This window comes from Chiloscyllium punctatum, chromosome 15 (assembly GCF_047496795.1).
Source record: "Chiloscyllium punctatum isolate Juve2018m chromosome 15, sChiPun1.3, whole genome shotgun sequence".
Lineage (NCBI taxonomy): Eukaryota > Metazoa > Chordata > Chondrichthyes > Orectolobiformes > Hemiscylliidae > Chiloscyllium > Chiloscyllium punctatum.
This window is the reverse complement of record NC_092753.1, coordinates 59,129,650-59,148,571: the sequence shown is the minus strand read 5'-3', so window position 1 is coordinate 59,148,571 and position 18,922 is coordinate 59,129,650. Positions and strand designations below refer to the sequence as shown.

The 18,922-nt window shown below is 39.8% G+C and overlaps 1 protein-coding gene across 1 annotated transcript in view; it reads right to left on the bottom strand.

The window, feature by feature from the left end:
- Window positions 1-18,922, bottom strand: part of igsf3 (immunoglobulin superfamily, member 3) — a 229,183-nt gene that overhangs the window by 46,626 nt on the left and 163,635 nt on the right. Inside the window, exon 6 of the mRNA XM_072585217.1 lies at window positions 17,460-17,861. Within this exon, the coding sequence (XP_072441318.1) occupies window positions 17,460-17,861 (402 nt within the window). The remainder of the gene's footprint in view (window positions 1-17,459; window positions 17,862-18,922) is intronic.

Below are 18,922 nucleotides of genomic sequence, written 5' to 3'. Positions count from 1 at the left end.
TAAAGGATGTAATAGCACAGCATTTTAAAAAATACATAATAAAGGGGAACCAGTGCATGTAATCTACTTGGATTTCCAAAAGACATTTGATAAGGTAACACATATAAGACTACTTAATAGTGCTGGGGATAGTATATTAGCATGGACAGAGGATTTGTTAACTCACACAAAGTAGGGAATAAGATATGGGATACTTTCAGGATGGCAACTGTAATAATGGAGTTCCACAGGAACAAGTGCTGAATTCACAATTATTTACCTGGGTGAGGGAAGTGAATGTAAAAGTGAATGTATTATCACCAAATGTATGAATGACACAAAAATAAATGGGAAGACAAGTAGTGAGGATGACACAAAAAAAGAGGGGCTTAGACAGGTTACGTGTGCAGTAAGTTGGTAGTTGGAATATAATGTGAGAAAATGTGAGGTTATGCACATTAGCATGAAAAATGGAGGAGTTGATAATTATATAAATGGAGAAAGACTGCAGAAAGCTACAGCATCCTGTTCAGAAGGTAAAAATAAGGATGTTTTATTCAATGGGTGAATGACTAACTTTTACATGTACATCTTACGGTTTATGGGATTGTTATGGGATTTACAGAATTCCCCACTGGAATCATCTTAGCAAACGATGTGCAGATTACATGCACTATAAAATCCAGCTCATAAAGCCACACAAGTAAACATAATTTTGAGGTACCGGTGTTGGACTGGGGTGGACAAAGTTAAAAATCACACAACACCAGGTTATAGTCCAACAGGTTTAATTGGAAGCACTGCTTTTTGAGCGCCGCTCCTTCATCGGATGGTTGTGGAGGTTAAGATCATGCTCACAGAATTTATAGGCAAAGGAGTCCAGTGCCATGGAGATGTGATACAGTAAACAATCTTAGATTAGAACTTTTATCTTTTATAATGGGATATGCTGGTTTCTGTTCTTTGATATGTAAATCTCAGAGCTTCTTTTAAATTACATTCTCAAGATAGCTCAGCTTTTTAAACAAAACCCTCTGTGTAGTTTAACAACATTTTACATGGATTCATGCAGTGTTTGAGCAAAATGAAATGTAATTCTGCAAAAAGAAATGTAATTCTGCAAAAACAAATTCACCCCATAAGCTTATATGTGTGTGCATGTAGGAATGATAGATTGAGTGTACCTATGAGTGCGCATGTGGGTGTGTGTGCACATGATAATGTGTGTGTATAAGTTTGGCTAAGTATGTGTGAGTATGATGGGGTATGCGTGAGAAGATGTGTGTGTCGGTATGAATGCGGGGGGTGTATGGGTGTGCATATTTGCCAAGAACAATTACAGTTAGACATAGATAGGAACAGAATTACATGACTGCATAAATTTTTAAAAACAGAAGATCTTGTTTTAATTTTATTACAACAACTACTTTATATTGTGTATTTGTTACATTTTTGTCCTCTATTCCTACTCCTGCAACATTTTTTTCTTTTATCTATCTATGCAACCTTAACATCTTCTGGTGAATTAAAAAAAAATCATTTATTTGAGAAACAAAAGTATCTTTCAACAATGACTTTGAAACAATCAGAACCTAATGATATGCCAGGAGCTCCAGAATTGTCAGAACTAGAAATGGAAAGGGTTAATGATCTTGAGAATGGGACTATTAATAGGTCAATCTGTATTTCTAATTACAGCTCCCTGTTGGTGAGTAACATAGCAAGAGATTAAATACACCAATTATGTTATCAAGGGAAAACTAAATAAAAGGATTTTTTTAGTCCAAGCAAAGTAATACAGTCTGTGCCAGGTAAAACACTTTATTAGAGGTTGTCAGTCAAATCCTGCTCAACAGAATTCTGCTGGAGCCATCTTAGAATAAAGGTTGAAATGTTATTTTATCCCTTTTGGCATTATAACTGAGCAATCATTCAAGGTAATTTGTGCTATCCTTGTCAATAGATCGGAAATATATAGTAAGTGATTAGGGACTGATTTAGGATGACTAGCGCACAAAAAGGCTGAATGCACATTTGAAGGAGGAAGAATGACTCTAATGTTCAAAGTCTATGAAATTCAAAAGGCCTGAAATGAATATAAGGAGTGCAAACTCCATGCTGCCAGCTTACTACCATTATTGTAACACAGCCAGTGTGATGTGCATTTTTCAGTGGCTGCATGTCTCAGTGGGATGTGGAAATTCATAAGAGACTAGCACTGATGAAAGCTTGTCTGCATTTCTTAAAGTCTGTCTGCACCTCTTAAAATATAAGTGCCATCTAGCTGTCATAGTTGCTGGAAGAAGAGAGAATCTAATGATGATCATCCCTGAAATATGACACAAAGGGTATTCTCTGTTGCAACTCTGGCAGCATTAGTTCAGGAGATGGATATTGGACAAGGAGGGCTTCCATTCAGACACTGCAAAGGCACTGTCATGGTCAATACTTGAAAGATCAGGGTGCAGTGCTGTACGATGTTCAATAACCTCATGTGAGTGGTTGACATCAGTGAGTACATTTTCAAGCCTATTCTTCCCAGCAAGAAAGTGAAGCATCAATCAATTTATGCACTGTAGCCCCAAACCTGATACAACATAGTAGCAGCATGGTCATTTTCAAAGATAGCAGCAGAAAGTCACTCAACAACTGAGTTTTGCAGTGGAAACCCAGAGAGCTGCAGTTACCAGTGTTCAGATTGGTTTACTCAGGGTTGCACAGCAATACAATAATCCATCCTCTAACATGTTACTAGGATTGTTGAAGCACCAACACAAGGAAACAGCAGTGGGTCTGTAAAATGCAAACTATTGTTATCTCTCAGAATGGTAATATTCATCCTTCCATTACTGCTACTCCACCAGTACTCTGTCAGCTCATTAGCCCATACTGAGGTGGTGTTGTCCTACAACAGGACCTCCACAGATTGCAAGGTCAGCTTCAGTTTCCCCCATTGTAAGCTACCAACCTTCCTCTAGCTGTGTTGCAGCCAAAGGGGTGGCATTTTTTTTTATTCTTTCTTAGATGTGGGCATTGGTGACAAGACCAGCATATTTTGCTCATCCTGAACTGTCCTTGAACAAAATGGCTTGCTGGGCCATTTCAGAGGGCAGTTAATCCTTAAGGACATTGTTGTGTGTCTGGAGTCACACATAGGTCAGACTTACCATCCCATCTCTTCTGCAGAGGAATACGATTGACAAGCAAAGGCACTCTTAAGATAGGTACTGGAGAAATACACAGGGAGATTAGTTCACTTTTGTAAGCAATGTTGCATTCTTTAATTGATCAAGTTAGATTGGAATGTTTTGTGTTGGTTTTTATTTCAGCTTTATGGGGCCGTAATATTCAGCACCATTGGGCTGTTGAAATGGGACTACTGCTGAGTGGGGAATTGGAAATGTATTCTGGCACTGTAGTTGGATGAGCAGATTCAGAATCACTTATTTGGAATTGGGATGAGTTGCTTGCCTTTTTGCTGCTCCTTTTTCTTCTCTTCAGTCACTTGCTGTATATCAGGTGGCAATATCAGTGCCCTTATGAAATTGATGAAAGTGTACAAGACACAGGGCACCATGAAGTATCATCATATATAACTAGAAGTGAGGGTGGGCCACTCTGTCCCACAAACTTCCAGATCCATTCAGTAAGATCAGTGATGATCTGATTGTGATATGTAATCTACATTCCTACCTCTCTGTAATGACCTTTCACCCTTTGCTTGTTAAAGATCTATCAAGGACTCACTTCCGCTGCCTTCTGAGGAAGAGCATTCCAATGACTCATCAAACTCTGTCATCAAAACACTTCATCTCTGTCTTAAAATGGGTGACCCTTTATGTTGAAACATTCTCCCACTCAACACCCACCTTGTCAGAACTCCTCAAGTTCTTATATGTTTTAACCAAGTTTGCACTAATTCTTCTAAACTCCAGTGATGTAAGCCTAGGCTGTCCAATGTTTCCTCAGATGACAACCACCTGTTGCAGGTATTAGTCTAGTAAATCTTCTATGAAGTAACTCCAATGAATTTACATCATTCCTTAAATAAAGACATAAACACTGTACACTAGATGTGGTCTCACCAATGTCCTGTATAACTGAAGCATAATCTCTCTACTTTTATATTAAATTCTCTAAATCAATGATATCATTCGTCATGATAACGTTTTGTAATGCAGGCATCCGGGTGCCTCTATATCCTCTCACAACTCAGTTAATATGCTTCTCTTTTATTCTTCCTGCTGAAATGAATAGCTTCATATTTTCCCAAATTTCCATTCCACGCCTTCCCCTCTTTTTGAAGAAAGGAGTTACATTAGTTATTTTCCATTCAAATGGAACATTTCCCAAATCTGGGAGTTTTGAAAGATGAAAACCCTTTGACTATCAAATTAGCCATTCATTTTAAGACCTTAGAAGTCCATCAGGTTCACTGGTCAGTTCATGCTCCAACGTGTGGGATTACTCAATGGAAGTCCAAGCTGTTGAAGAGCCACTCCAGTAATTGATTGTGTGAATGATGAAATGTGGAATGCACACTAGAGTCACAAACCAGGTGATCGGTAGCTGGCCCTTATGATCGATAACTCCCCTCTGGTCTCCTCTGCTGATGGTATTATGGGCACAGTAGAGGTACCATAGCAGCTGCCAGGAAACTAGAGCACTGACTGACATGATACACATGATGAGTACAATCAAAGTTCTGCTGTATATTGAGCTTGCAATTGAAGTAGATTTCTGAATACACACGTGTTGGCTGCAAAATAATGTAAAGGCAGATAATTACTCCTTGCAAAGTGAGGAAGCTTGTTAGCCTGATAATGCCATGTCTTTACTCCGCTAGTTTCCCTGTGCCCTTTCTTTATGTTGATGGTTGATGACCTCCATTGGATAATAGAACATAGAACAGTACAGCATAGTACAGGCCCTTTGGCCCTCGATGTTGTGCCAGCCTTTTATCCTACTCTAAGATCAAACTAACCTAATGCCCTTCATTGTACTAATTTTCATTTGCCTATCCAAAACTTATTTAAATGTCCCTAATGTCTCTGACTCTATTGCCACTGCTGACAGTGCATTTCATGCAACCACCACTCTCTCTGTAAAGAACCTACCTCTGACAACTCCCCTAAACCTTCTTTCAATCACCTTAAAATTGTGTCCCCTCATGATAGCCATTTCCACCATGGAAAAAATATCTCTAGCTATGCACTCACAATATCTTGTACATCTCTATCAAGTCATCTCTCACCCTTCTTCGCTGCAATGAGAAATACCCTAGCTCTCTCAACCTTTCTTCATAAGACATGCCCTCCAGTCCAGGCAGCATCCTGGTAAATTGCCCCTGCACCTTCTCTAAAGCTTACACATCTTTCCTATAATGAGGTAACCAGAACTGAACACACGATTCCAAGTGTGGTCTAACCATAGAGCTGCAGGATAACCTTGCGGCTCTTAAACTCAATCCCTGGCTAATGAAAGCATATGTTTGCTTAATAACCCTATCAACCTGGGTGGCAACTTTAAGGGATCTATGGACATGGACCTCAAGATCCTTCTGTTCCTCCATACTGCCAAGAATCCTGCCTTTAACCCTGTATTCTGCATTCAAATTCAACCTTCCAAAGGGAATGGCTTCACACTTTTCCAGGTTGCACTCCATCTGCCACTTATCAGCTCAGTTCTGCATTCTATCAATGTGTTTTTGCATCCTACAACAGCTCTATGTCCTATCCATAACTCCACCAACCTTCGTGTCATCAACAAACTTACTAACCCACTCTTCCACTTTCTCATTCAAGTCATTTATAAAAATCACAAAGAGCAGAGATCTCAGAACTGATCTCTGTGGAACACCTCTGATCACCGAGTTCCAAGCTGAATACTTTCCATCTACCATCACCCCTCCCTCCCCCCCCCCCCCCCCCCCCCCACCGTCTTCAATGGGCCAGCCAATTCTGTATCCAGACAATACAGGTTTCCTCTATCCCATGCCTCTTTACTTTCTGAATGAGCCTAACCTGGCGAACCTTATCAAATGCCTCGCTAAATCCATGTCCACCACATCCACTGCTCGACCTTCATCAATGTGTTTTGTCACTTCCTCAAAGAATTCAACAGGGTTTGTGAGGCATGATCTGCCCCTGCCACCTGATTAAGTAGTGAATTGCACCCAAATGGAAACAGGTTCATCCCTACAAACACTTTCATAGCTACTGAGAATGCTACCCTCATCCTGTTCTGAGGCTGAGGATCTATGTGCTTTGACGAGCATCTCCTTTGTGAAATGAAAATGGTGATAAGGGCCCTGCCTCTGGAGTGTGTGGATATTGTGCAGTTTCCCAACATTTCTCCAAACTGTGAAAATGAATTGCTGAGAGGATTTCATTATAATGGGAAATTCAACAATTTCTGCATTAATACATTGTCTAAAACTAAACCCCAATCCATTTCATTCTCGTTCACAATCGCAGAAGAATTAGTTGAGGTTCTTATTTTGAGGCCAAACCTTCTCTTCTTGGTCTGCTTTACCAAAGACCAGTAAACAATCTAAACTATCTTACACTAGACAGTCAATGCTTACTTGCTGTGGCTTTTGCGAAATTTTAATAGCATAAAATTGAAATTACTGACCAGTACAAATTGAAGATATTAATGTGTTGAAAAACAACACTTCATATTAATTTCACTTCACAGGCTAGAAGTTTTTAAAAATCATATATTCAGGTAGTCAGTGGTGTGGGGCACATTGAGGGTAACACCATATGAGAAAATAAATATCTGGGAGAGAAATAAAATTAGACCATGAGTTTTTGAGTTGATGTTTGTCAATTGCATGAACTGCTTTGAACTTCAAGGAATCTAGGGCAGTCAAACAGGAAAATCAATAAGACAATTGGTGCTCCTCAATTTTTGCACAGAAGTAATAAATCTGAATGTGGCATTCCAAGCAGTATTGAAGTGAATTTATTCTTTTACCCTCATAACACTGTCTTTTCTAAAAAAAACTTCTTTTTGCCCAGGTCAGTACAAAAGGAAGACATCATGATTAATCTGCCAGGATTTAAGCTGCAAAACTGATCTGTAATAAAATACAAGATATAGTAGCAATAATGTGTTTCTGATTTCCCAGTTGTGTCCTATTGAGGGTTCCTGCATGTCAATGCAGTAGTCTTTTAGGTCAGTTCAGGTATGCGCCTACTTATCCATCAATCTCTCTACCTTAGCAGACATTTAGTGTGTGATCATCTACAGAATTCCACTTTCTTATGGGTCTGTAGGTTATTACTTCTCAATCTCTTTTGTCTCATTGATTAAACTGTCATCTGACATTGAATTGTATACCTCAGAGCAAATACAAACCCTTTCACTCATCCATTTGACATAAGCTCACTCACTGATGGTAGTGTAAAAATTTACCGTAGTACATGAAGGACCATCGGCATTTTGTTCATTTGTAAAGAGATACAATAATTGGTTACATTGCTTGAATGGCACTATCTCACATCAAATATAAGGCACGCTTGCTCACCAAATTCTGGAAATCATAACAATTCACTGGAAATGGAAAGTTGCGGAAATGGCAGTGATAATAATCAAAAGCTGTAACTGGAAGTCCAACCAAAAATAAGCTAGATGACAATCTGAAAGGCTCAACTCTGCAGAATATTGAAACTAGAATGAAATCTGGACCCATGTAATTCTTGTCATTAAATGGAACTAGTAGAAAACCCACCCATAAGAAATCAAGAGTGCATCAAGTGTAGTCATCATTCATGAAGGGCCTGAATGAGTCCTACACCATCACTAAACTCACCCCAGTGGAGTGCATTAAGCTTTGCCCACAGGCTGCCAACTATATCAATTTGAAAATGTTCAGTGGTTTGGCAAATGTAACATAGATGAAATGTAATGGGTATAAATGTGAGGTTGTCCATTTTCGTAGCAAAAGCAGGAAGGCATATTATTATGAGTGGTGATAGTTTGGGAAAGAGAAAGGTGACAGACCTGGATGTTCTTGTACACCAGTTGCTGAAAATAACCATGCAGGTGCAGTAGATGGTGAAGGCGGCAACTGACACATTGGCCTTCATGTCAAGATGACTTGAAGCCAGGGGTAGCTTGCTGCGATTGTTCGAGGCCTTGGTGAGACTATATCTGGTGTACTGTGCCCATTGTTATCTAGGGAAGGGTGCTCAAGCTACGAAGGAAGTGCAATAAACTGACTGATACATGAAGACAGACTTGGTTGGTCAGGTTTATATTCACTGGGGTTTAAAAGGGGCAATCTCATAGAAATTTATAAAATTCCAAGAAGCCTTGACTAAGGAGTCCATAACTAGAGATCACAGTTGAAGGAAATGGGATGGGCCATTTAGGACTAAGACGAGGAAAAATGTCTTCATCCAAGGGTTTAGAGACTGTGAATTCTCTCCCACAGAAAGTGGTTGAGACCAATAAGTTGAATGTTTTCAAGAAGAAGTTGGATATAGCATTCAGGACAAGGAGTACACAGAAAAAGCGGCAAAGTGGAAAACTCCACAGAGGCTGGAATCCTGTCACTAAGTCACTGTTTCTTCACATGTGCAAAGTCTTTGACACTGATCCAGTTCCCCTGAGCCAGCTCTCCGAGAGAACAGGATGTCCCACACTCCTGTTTATATCTATCAACCAGGACCTCCTGATTGGACCAGATTAACAGTCCCAATCAGGGAACTCATAATCTATGAGGTCTGCTTGGCTGACCTCATTACAATCATAACAGAACAGAGTACTGAGTTGGATGATGATCCATGATAATGTTGAATGGCAGAGCTGGCTCAAAGGGCTGAATGATCTACTTGTGCTCCTCTTTCCTATGTTTCTATGTGACATTGGATACCATGCTCTTTTGGTACCATGGCGAGGAAATCTGATCAAGAGGGATTCAAACATGGCAGTTCAGGCAAGGTGTGAATTTATTTGGGACACAACTAATATGGTGAAGGACCACGAATGTTTAGAGATGGGTGGTAGTTTGCAAGGTGGTTGAGGCCATAGCACTTTTAATTTAAGGAGATAGGTATTGATGGCAGAGTTGAAGAATAGTGAGACTGTACTTGAACAATGTGAACTGTTCACAATATTAGCTACTGAGAAGACCGGGAAGGGAAGTTTAATAATACCAAAATACTGCAGATGCTGTAAATCTAAAGTAAAAACAGAAAATGCTAGGGAATCTCAGCAGTTCTGACAGAGAAACAGAGCTAATATTTTGAGTCATTTTAGACTCAATGTTAACTTTGTTTCGCTATCCACAGGAAGTGAAGTTTAACGTGAGTAGAGTTGTGGGAACAGCAAGTAGACCTTGTAGTCAAAGAAGCTTAGGAGAAAAGAAATAGGAGTAGGACATGGAATTCAGTCCCTCAAACCTGCCTCACCTTTTATCAAAATCCAAGGCTGATCTGCATTAGGCTTTAACTCCACTTTCATACCAGCTCAGCATAACTCTAAACTCCCTGACATTTCTAAAGTCTATCTGCCCCCCTCACTAAGTATGTTCAGTGATCTCTCTGCCACAACTCCCTGGGGTATAGAACTTCACGACCCTCTAGCAGCAGAAATTCCTTCCCATGTCAGTTTTAAATGAGAGTCCTATTATTCTTTATCTATGTCCTGATTCCCCAATAGTGGAACCATGCTCAGAATCTTGTATATTTCAACAAGGTCATCCCTCATTCTTCTAAATTCTAATACATTAAGCCTAAAATGTTAAACCATTCTTCATAAATCAACCCCTTCAATCCAGGACTCAGTCTTGTACATTTTTTTGAACTGCCTCCAATGTCAGAATCTCCTTTTTTAAATATGGGGAGCAGGAATGTACACAATACTCCAGGTGCAGCCTCACAAACATTCTGTAAAACTGTAATGAGACTTCCCTGTATTTAAACCTCAACGCCCATCATGAAGGTAGATAGAAAGTTAACTGGAAAGAGATGTGAGTTCAGGGGTAGGACAAAGTGGTTCCTTAGAGGAAGTTTGGTCTATTGGGCAAATGACAGGTAGGGAAATAACAGAGACAGCTGATTGGCTGGGCTCAAATTCAACAACAAAGAAGTCCATGAGCTCCTTGCACTTGAGTCATTGAGTCATATGAAATTTCTATGTGCAAACCGGTTATTATTTATTAGGAATGTATACAAAAGAAAGCAGTTTTCCAAAATAAGTTTTAACTCTACTCATTGACACAGATGATTATTCAATAGAAGTGCAGAACAATGTACCATAATTTCCCTTTTGGAAGTGATGTTAAATTAATCTTTATATATAAAGAGATTGTAAAAGTTGAAACAATATCTTGCGACCGCTTCCTGCTGTTTGACACCATTACTCTAACTGTGTTGATGTTCAGCTTAAGTGCCTTTCTGCAGAGTATTTAGGGATCAAAAATTAAAAATCAACAAACAGAGTGAATTAGAATCATGACTGAATTGTATTGCGAAGAACTTTCCCCAAGTGTGGGAGGAATGAAAGTATGTATTGTGTCCATTGTTCTAATCAATGCACCTGTGAAAAATGATATATGTTTAATAAGTGTGGGCGGCACGGTGGCACAGTGGTTAGCACTGCTGCCTCACAGCGCCAGAGATCCGGGTTCAATTCCCGCCTCAGGCGACTAACTGTGTGGAGTTTGCACGTTCTCCCCGTGTCTGCGTGGGTTTCCTCCGGGTGCTCCGGTTTCCTCCCACAGTCCAAAGATGTGCAGGTCAGGTGAATTGGCCATGCTAAATTGCCCGTAGTGTTAGGTAAGGAGTAAAGGTAGGGTTATGGGTGGGTTGCGCTTCGGCGGGGCGGTGTGGACTTGTTGGGCCGAAGGGCCTGTTTCCACACTGTAAGTAATCTAATCTAATCTAATCTAAAAAAAAGTGTCAAGTAATCTGATCTTGGGTAGAATGATGATCTGTGTGGAAATTGAAAATTTAATATTAATAGTTTATAAATAATTTGTACAACTATGAAAAAAAATTAAATATTCAATTCTGATTCTATTTTAATTTAGGACAGAAAATGCAAGTAACTTTCAGCAAGCCAGGCTGTAGCTGTGGCGGGAGCAGACAAGTTAATATTTCAGTGTGGGTTCCTTCATCAGAGCTACAAGGTATTACAGATGAACACTATTAGGAACATTCTCATCTCTGAGTTAGGAAGATGTGGGTTCAAGTCTGCTCCAGAAAGTGAACCGTTTTGTCTAGCTAATGCCCCAATGTAGTATTAGAGAGTTCTAAATGGTTAGAGATGCTGTCTTTTGGATGAGATAATAAAATAAGTGCTGTCTATCCTCTCAAGATGTTATGGCATCATCAACAGAAGAACAGAAGACTTCTCCCAGTGCCCTGAGCAGTACTTATCCTTTGACCATAAATATAAAAATAAAATACTACAGATGTTGGAAACATGAAAGAAGAACAAAAAAAATTCTTAAAGGATTCTGATGAAGGATCATAAACCTGAAAAATTAGTTCTCTTTCTCTCCACTGCCTGACCTGCCAGTTTTAGCACTCTTTGTTGCTTTTATCCCTCAGGGGATTTGGTTGTTATCATAGTTCTGCTCGAGAGAGGTAGTTTTATGCAAACTGGCTGCTGCATTTCTTGCGTGACAGCAGTAAAATGGATCAGAGTGAGGGAAAGGGAAACAAAATAAAGGAATGGCAAGACAACACAAGCAGGAAAAGAAACTGAACAGCCTGCAGAAAGTTGATATTAGAACTGTGGTGATAAAATACGATTAAAAATTTTAAAAATGTATATACAAAACATATAGAATGTCATTGTTATATGATAGAAAAGTGTTGTTGATACTCAAAGGAAGAATTTACAAGAATTTTATGTGACTTATTACATAACATTGAAACTTGGGCAACAGCAAGACAAAAGGAAAAGCAACTAATAAAATTGGATGCTGAGATGGATGTGTGGAGTAACAAGAAAGGGCAAAAATCAGGAACCAGCACATCAGGAGATCAGTGAAGATTGCAGGACCATCAAGTGGCTGGGAAGAGATTGAAGTGTAAGTGTAAGTGTATTGCAGAGTAAGAGAGGAAATAAGTTGAGATAAATGATGGGGATGGATTGATGTGAAGAAAACTAGGATGCCCACAGGTGGGTGGAAAGATATGGTGGCAACAGACTGGGACATAGTGTGATTGGAAGAGGAATGAGTGACTGACAGAAGGAGATGCAGGAGGTGATCAACTAGCATTGTGATAACCCCATGTAAATTGTGAGAAGCAGGCAGGTGACTAGCAGACCGGGATGGGATTAGCCAGCTGGATAGGTAATCATAGAAAACAGGCTGCAGGGATCCAACAGCCTTGCAGAAGAAAAAGCAGGTCAGGTCCAAGGAGCAGTTTACACTTTTGCTACTTGAAAATAAATATATGAAGTGGACAGTCCATCTATTAGAGCCCCGGCCACCTCATTAATCAAGCTCCTGAACTAATTCAACGCGCTTGCTTTTCTAGTTTTAAATGCTTCTATGTTCACCAGCCTAATTTCCATCCCTTTAGCAGGTATTCACCGTACCTTGAGTTTGTCCCTTACTTTATTCTTGGTGCTCCACTTGAGCGACTTAGCAGTCATTCCATTTCTTTTCCTGTGTCTGGGTGCTCACACATTTTGTGTTCTTCCACTTTCTCTTTGATTTGTTCCTTGTGAGATGATCCTTCTCGAAGAATACTTTCAGTTCAGACAGCATGTGTTTTCTCTGCAGATGCTGCCTGACTTGCTAAAATTTCAGAGAACTGTATCTGTGCCCATGCTACAGAGAGCAGTCAGAAGGTCACAAAGATCTAAAGATCCTAAGTGAGCCTGGTCCAGCTACATAAATGCAACTTGGATTTTTGGCATGCTCTTGGAAAAACTGTATTCATTACTGTCCATAGGGAACACCAGGCAAGCCTAACCTTTTGGGGCATTCTTCAGTTTGAACACCCCAGAGACTGATGTGCAGCAAACTGAGGTAGGACTAATGCAAATGGACTCTCCTGCTTAGTCCAAATGTTAATACTGGGATTATGCTTAAGGCAGATTCTGATCCAGCACTGCCCCCTAAAAAGACATAAGGAAATCCTCAAAATCCAGATACTAAGGATTTCTAGTTCAATTTCTTCTCCTTTGCCACTCAAGGCAAAACAGAAAAAGGAAAATTTACTTTAATTTCTGTCAAAGATGTACTTTCTTATTGCAATTCAATGAGTAAAGAGAATGGCAGTAGAACGAATTGGCAATAAGTTGACATAGGCATCCTGGAACAAATGATTTTTTTCTGTCCTGAATGATTCTACGATTGTCATGTTTTGACCACAGAACCGTCATGCGTGTGATCAAGGAAGACTGAATGCATAGCAACAATATTCTACCAATCCAATGCTTGTAATGCCATGAAACAAAAAGAACATTTCAATCTTGTGCGAATTGAAATGTGACAATTGCAGCATTACATCAGTGAGTATGCATTGGGAAAAGAAGAATGCAGTTTGAGTTCCCTCTCCTGATCATAATCCAACAATCCCAATGGGAAAGTACGCATACAGGTCTGCTCCCCATTCCAAACAAGGTCATGTTGAATCATAATGTTAAAACAGTTTATTGGCATTCACTGGAGAGATTTTGAGATGAATAATGGGACATTAGGTAAAAAATGAAGGCTTACCAGGCCCTATAGATTGTAAATCAGTAAGTCAGTGTCTTTAGAACTGGAGAAAACTAATTCACATTGGAGAGAGAATTTCTATATGTAACAATGTATTTAGGTTTCGATCTGACTTTCAGTAACAGTTTTACAAATGTTAACCTGACATCTGATTTAAAAAAAACACATTAAGAGTTTTCAAAGACACAGATTCCAAAAAGTCATGTTTTATTGGATTTGTGATGCTTAACTCACACTGTACTGTTTATTCCTCTCTTACCCTGTAAAGAAACTCATGCAAATTTAGATAATAGCTAAATGGACAAAAAGTTAAATGTTTATCCCCCCATTTTAGAAAAAATGTCCTTCTTTATACCAATATATAGTGAATTGGAATAGAGAGTGTTGAGGTAATGGTCATAATGGTGAGTGCCTATGTTGCAGTGGGATAGGTAAAGTAGAGGGAGCAGTGGAATAAATGGAAAGGCTGGGTTTAGACAATAATTGTGATGGGGGAGAGGGATGTTCTGTAGCAGTAGTCAGGCCAAGAAGTGCCAAGGTGGCGTTCAGGTCGGAGGGTTGCGAGGGTCGAGGTAATGGTTGGATGAGAGGGTTGAGGTTGTGGTTGGGTTGTGAGAATAGTGGCAAATAAAGGTAGCATTTGGAATTGGGGTGAAGTTATCTGAGACAAACCTGTGGTTTTGATATAGACCTGGGAGGGTCAGTCTTGCTCCTTCTGGCTTCATTTTGAGGTTATCACTTGCTTTTCAGTAGCGCACATTTTGGTAGCAGCCTGAAATCAGCCCCTTTATGGATCTGTTAGTTAGGCCAGAAATAGACCTAGCTTTCCTGAAACCACAGTTAGGCCAACACCTGGTATACTGATGGCACAAGTTAATTTGGTAATGGGACCATCAAATAGTTGTCATGCTCCTTATCTAACAGTGGTTTCTGGTGTGGGACTGAAAGCCCATAGCAACATGGTTAATCCTATACTTTCAGCTGATTGCCACAGACTGCTTGAGAAGATCCTGCGGTGTCTGAAATAAATGCAGTTTTGACAAATGTGTAGAGCCATACATTTCACTTAAGTTCTTTCTGTGATGTCTCTTATCCCTTTCTTTGTCACACTATGCTTCTGGAACATTGCACATGTGCACTATTTTTGTTGCCTAGGAATGTTTTTGAGGAAAATGCCCTTAAATCAGAAATAAATCATATTTAGTGATTAATAAACATACATTATGTTAAAGTTTTGAAGCAGGCTTCAGAATTCCTTATGAATGATTCATAATATTCAGGGGTAAAAGTAAAAACTTCCATCCCAAGTGATTTTAGGGAATGGCTCAGAAAGAACACTTATTGCTTCTAATGCACAGTAGCTCTAATTACTGCTGCAAAAGAACAGTGAGAACATTAGTGGCTACTGGCTCCATTCAATCCTACTTGCAGGAAATGAGCTTTGATGCAAAGCTGACTCCAGGACCTCAAGGGACAAGACTGAAGTTGATGATGGAGATGGGAGTGAAGGGAAAGAGAGAGATGATTACATAATGAAATGGAAGATGGAGAGAGAGAGAGAGAGAGTGTGTCTGAGTAACAAATAAAATTAAGGTTTACGTTCTTTGGAGCTGCTAAAGAAGCTTCTCTTTTACAGTTGTGGAGGGAGGAAAGTTGGATGACACTTACTGATGAAATAAAACCACATCAAATGCAACAGTTTCAACAGTGAATTGAAGTAATGCTCTGAAACAAGCTGTGTCTCTGTATGGGAAAACAAATGTGGTGCTTGCCAAATACTGATCAGTCAACATAATGTCTTGCCTTTCAAGTAACTGAGCATGGATGGGGTTGGTGGGGGGGGGGGGGGGGGGGGGGGGGGGCGCGGGGGGGGGAGGTAGCGGAAGAGAGAGTTTGTTGGGGTTTTTTTAGGTCACTGAAAGTTTTTTCAAAATAGTCACAGCATCATTAGCTTTATAATTTTATGTCAGCCCAGCTCCTGAAGTCGATAGGTTGAGGTGACATGGTGGGGAGAGGGCAAAGGAGAGTGTGTGCAGGCTTAGCTTGGCATGTATAGGGACTATTATTAAGAGTCAGGGTAATGGGTACAGGTCAGCATAGTTGGTTTGGGGCAGGCATGGAGAATAGGCAGAAGCGCATTGGGTGGCATGGAGTGTAGTATACATTTCTTACATTACAACAATGGCTTCAATTCAAAGGTACACCACTGGCTGTAAAGCAGAAGGTATGAAAGATGACATATAAATGCATGTTTATCCTTATAAATATCTCTGGACATTTCCACCCTGGGGAAAAGTGCTCCAACTATTCACCCTATCCATGCCACTCATAATTTTACATATTTCAATCAGGTCACCCTCAGCCTCCGAAGCTCTAGCGAAAACAATCCAAGTTTGTTCAACCTCTCCTTTTCTTTAATATACCCCAATCCAGGCAGCATTTTGGTAAACCTCTTTTGCACCATCTCCAAAGCCTCAACATCCTTCCTATTGTATGGGGACCAGAACTGCACACAATACTCCAAATGTGACCTAAATAAAGTATCACACAGCTGCAACAGGATTTGCCAATTTCTTTACTCATTGCCTCGACCGATGAAGGCAAGCATGCCATATACCTTCTTTTTTATCTTATCCACTTGTGCTGTCACCTTCAGGACTCCAGAGGTCCATACAAGACAAAACAAAATTGTGGGAACGCTGATCATAGTTGATTTGATTATCATCAATTCCACTTTCTTACCATTTTTTTCCCATAATCTTTGAGCCTCTTATTGCTTAAGAATGAGTTTATCACAACCTTGAATATACCTAATGACTCAGTCCCGACAGCCCTCTGGATAAGAAATTCCATAAATTCACTGTGCTTAGAATAGAAATTACTCCTTATCTATGTGTTAATTGGGTGATGTCTCACTCTGAGATTATACCCTCTCTTCCTAGACTCTCCTACACATGGAGACACACGCTCTGCATCTACTCTTTACAATTGCTATATGCTTTAATAAAGTCACCTTTCATTCTTCTAAACTCTAATAAGTACAGACTACTCAATCTCTTCTCATAAGAAAATCTCTCCGTACCCAGGATCAACTGAGTGAACCTTCTCTGAACTGCCTCCAATACCAGTATACATATCCTTAGGTAAAGGGATTAAAACCATTTACAGTATTCTAGTTTGGTCTAACTAATGCTATGTTTAGTTTCAGTAAGATAACAATATGGTTACACATTATTCCCTTTTAAATAAAGGCTGACAGAGCGTTTGCCTTCCATTTGCAGACTCTTTGTTTTCCATGCCAATTGCCCTCCCATCTACTTTTTTGTCATCTGCGCATCCAGCCAAAAGAAACTATCTTTCAGTGTCCACTTATCAAGCTCCTTCATAATCTTGGAAGTTTGGTGAAATCACTTTAGCAATCATGTATGTGAAAAAGAGCAAGTCAAAACAATTGAATTTCTTTAAAGTAAGGAGATACAGCATCATGTTTCTTAGTCATCCCAGAGAGATTAGTTCCTCAAAATTTAAGAAAAAGTATTTGCTTTCCTATTAGCTGACTAAATATAATTGTAAACAAAGTATGTTGTAGTTTATTATTCTGACATTAAACAAATTACTTAGGAACTTGAGTAGTTGTTCTAAACCAAAGAGTTAAAAACTGTGCAATTGAAAGGCGAGACTACAGGTAGACAGACATATTGATGTATTGAACAAAGACAAATAAGCGGCTGTTTGGGCTGACAATTTTATTTTCTAGTATTGAGTGAGAGAGCATTGCACTTACCAGGGGGTTTAACCTTGACCTCCAGAATATTGGAAGATTTGCTGATTTTCCTCACCCATTGGTCCATCTGGTTTTGATGCCACAGTTCAGCAATGCACTGGTATTTCCCAGCCTCTAAGTCACTGGCTTTATTGACCACCAGACGGATAGTGTTGGACACTGCCTTTGTTATCATTATTTTATTTGTAAAATTTGTCGCCTTCTCCCCCCATGAAATGGATGTGTCACGGGCAAATGTGATAATGTCATAGCTGTTGCTTGATCCAGCAGGCTGGAATTTCCATGTGACAGAAACTGATACTCGAGAAGGATAGGTTGGTCTGATGAAGCACTGAAGCTGAAATGCGTTATCATAAATCACTGATGGTGTTCGTGTTATTGCTGTAACACTGAAACCTGTTTCTGTGGAGTAATCAAACAAGAAAAAAGTATTACTACCAGCTTCCAAACATTTCATGTGATAGAAAGGTATTTTCCCTTTCCACCCTCTCCTTCCTCAAGACACTCACTTTCATGGGGTATCAGTCGCAGAGATGTACTGCACAGAAACTGACCCTTTGGTCCAAAATGTGCATGTCGACCAGATATCCCAAATTAATCTAGTCCCATTTGTCAGCATTTGGTCCATATCCCTCAAAAACCTTCCTATTCATATCCCCATCCAAATGCCTTCTAAATGTTGCAATTGTATCAACCTATTCAGCCTCTCCTTACAGCTCAAACCCTCCAACTGTGGCAACATCCTTGTAAATCCTTTCTGAACCCCTTTCCATTTTCTTAATATCTTTCCTATAGCTGGGAGACCAAAATTGAATGCAGTATTCCAGAAGTGGCCTATCCAATGTGCTGTACAGTTGCAACATGCCCTTCCAACTCCTATGCTCAATGCACTGACCAATAAACGAAAGCAAGCCAAACACGTTTGTCACCACCTGTTTACTTGCAAACCCCACTTTCAATTATGAACCTGCACTCCAAGGTTTCTTTGTTCAGCAACACTTCCCAGGACCTTATCATTAAGTGTATAAGTCCTGACCTAATTTGCCTTTCCAAAATGCAGCACCTCACATTTATCTAAATTAAACTTCATCTGCCACTCTTTGGCCCCTTTCCCCATCTGATCAAGGTCCCTTGTACACTGAGGTAACCTTCTTGGTTCTCCACTACATCAATTTTGGTTTTATCTGCAAACTTACTATCTATTCCTCCTATATTCACACCCCTAAAGCATTGGACCCAGCACCGATCCTTGCGACACACCATTGGTCACAGACCTCCAGTCTGAAGAGCAACCCTCCACACCACCCCCTGTTCTCTTACCTTCATGCCAATTTTGTATCCAAATGGCTAGTTCTCCCTGTATTCCATATGATCTAACCTTGCTTACTAATCTCCACAGTATTTATATAGCCAATGACTATTGTGGATTGAATCTTACTATTTTGGTTTTGTGCAAAAAGCAC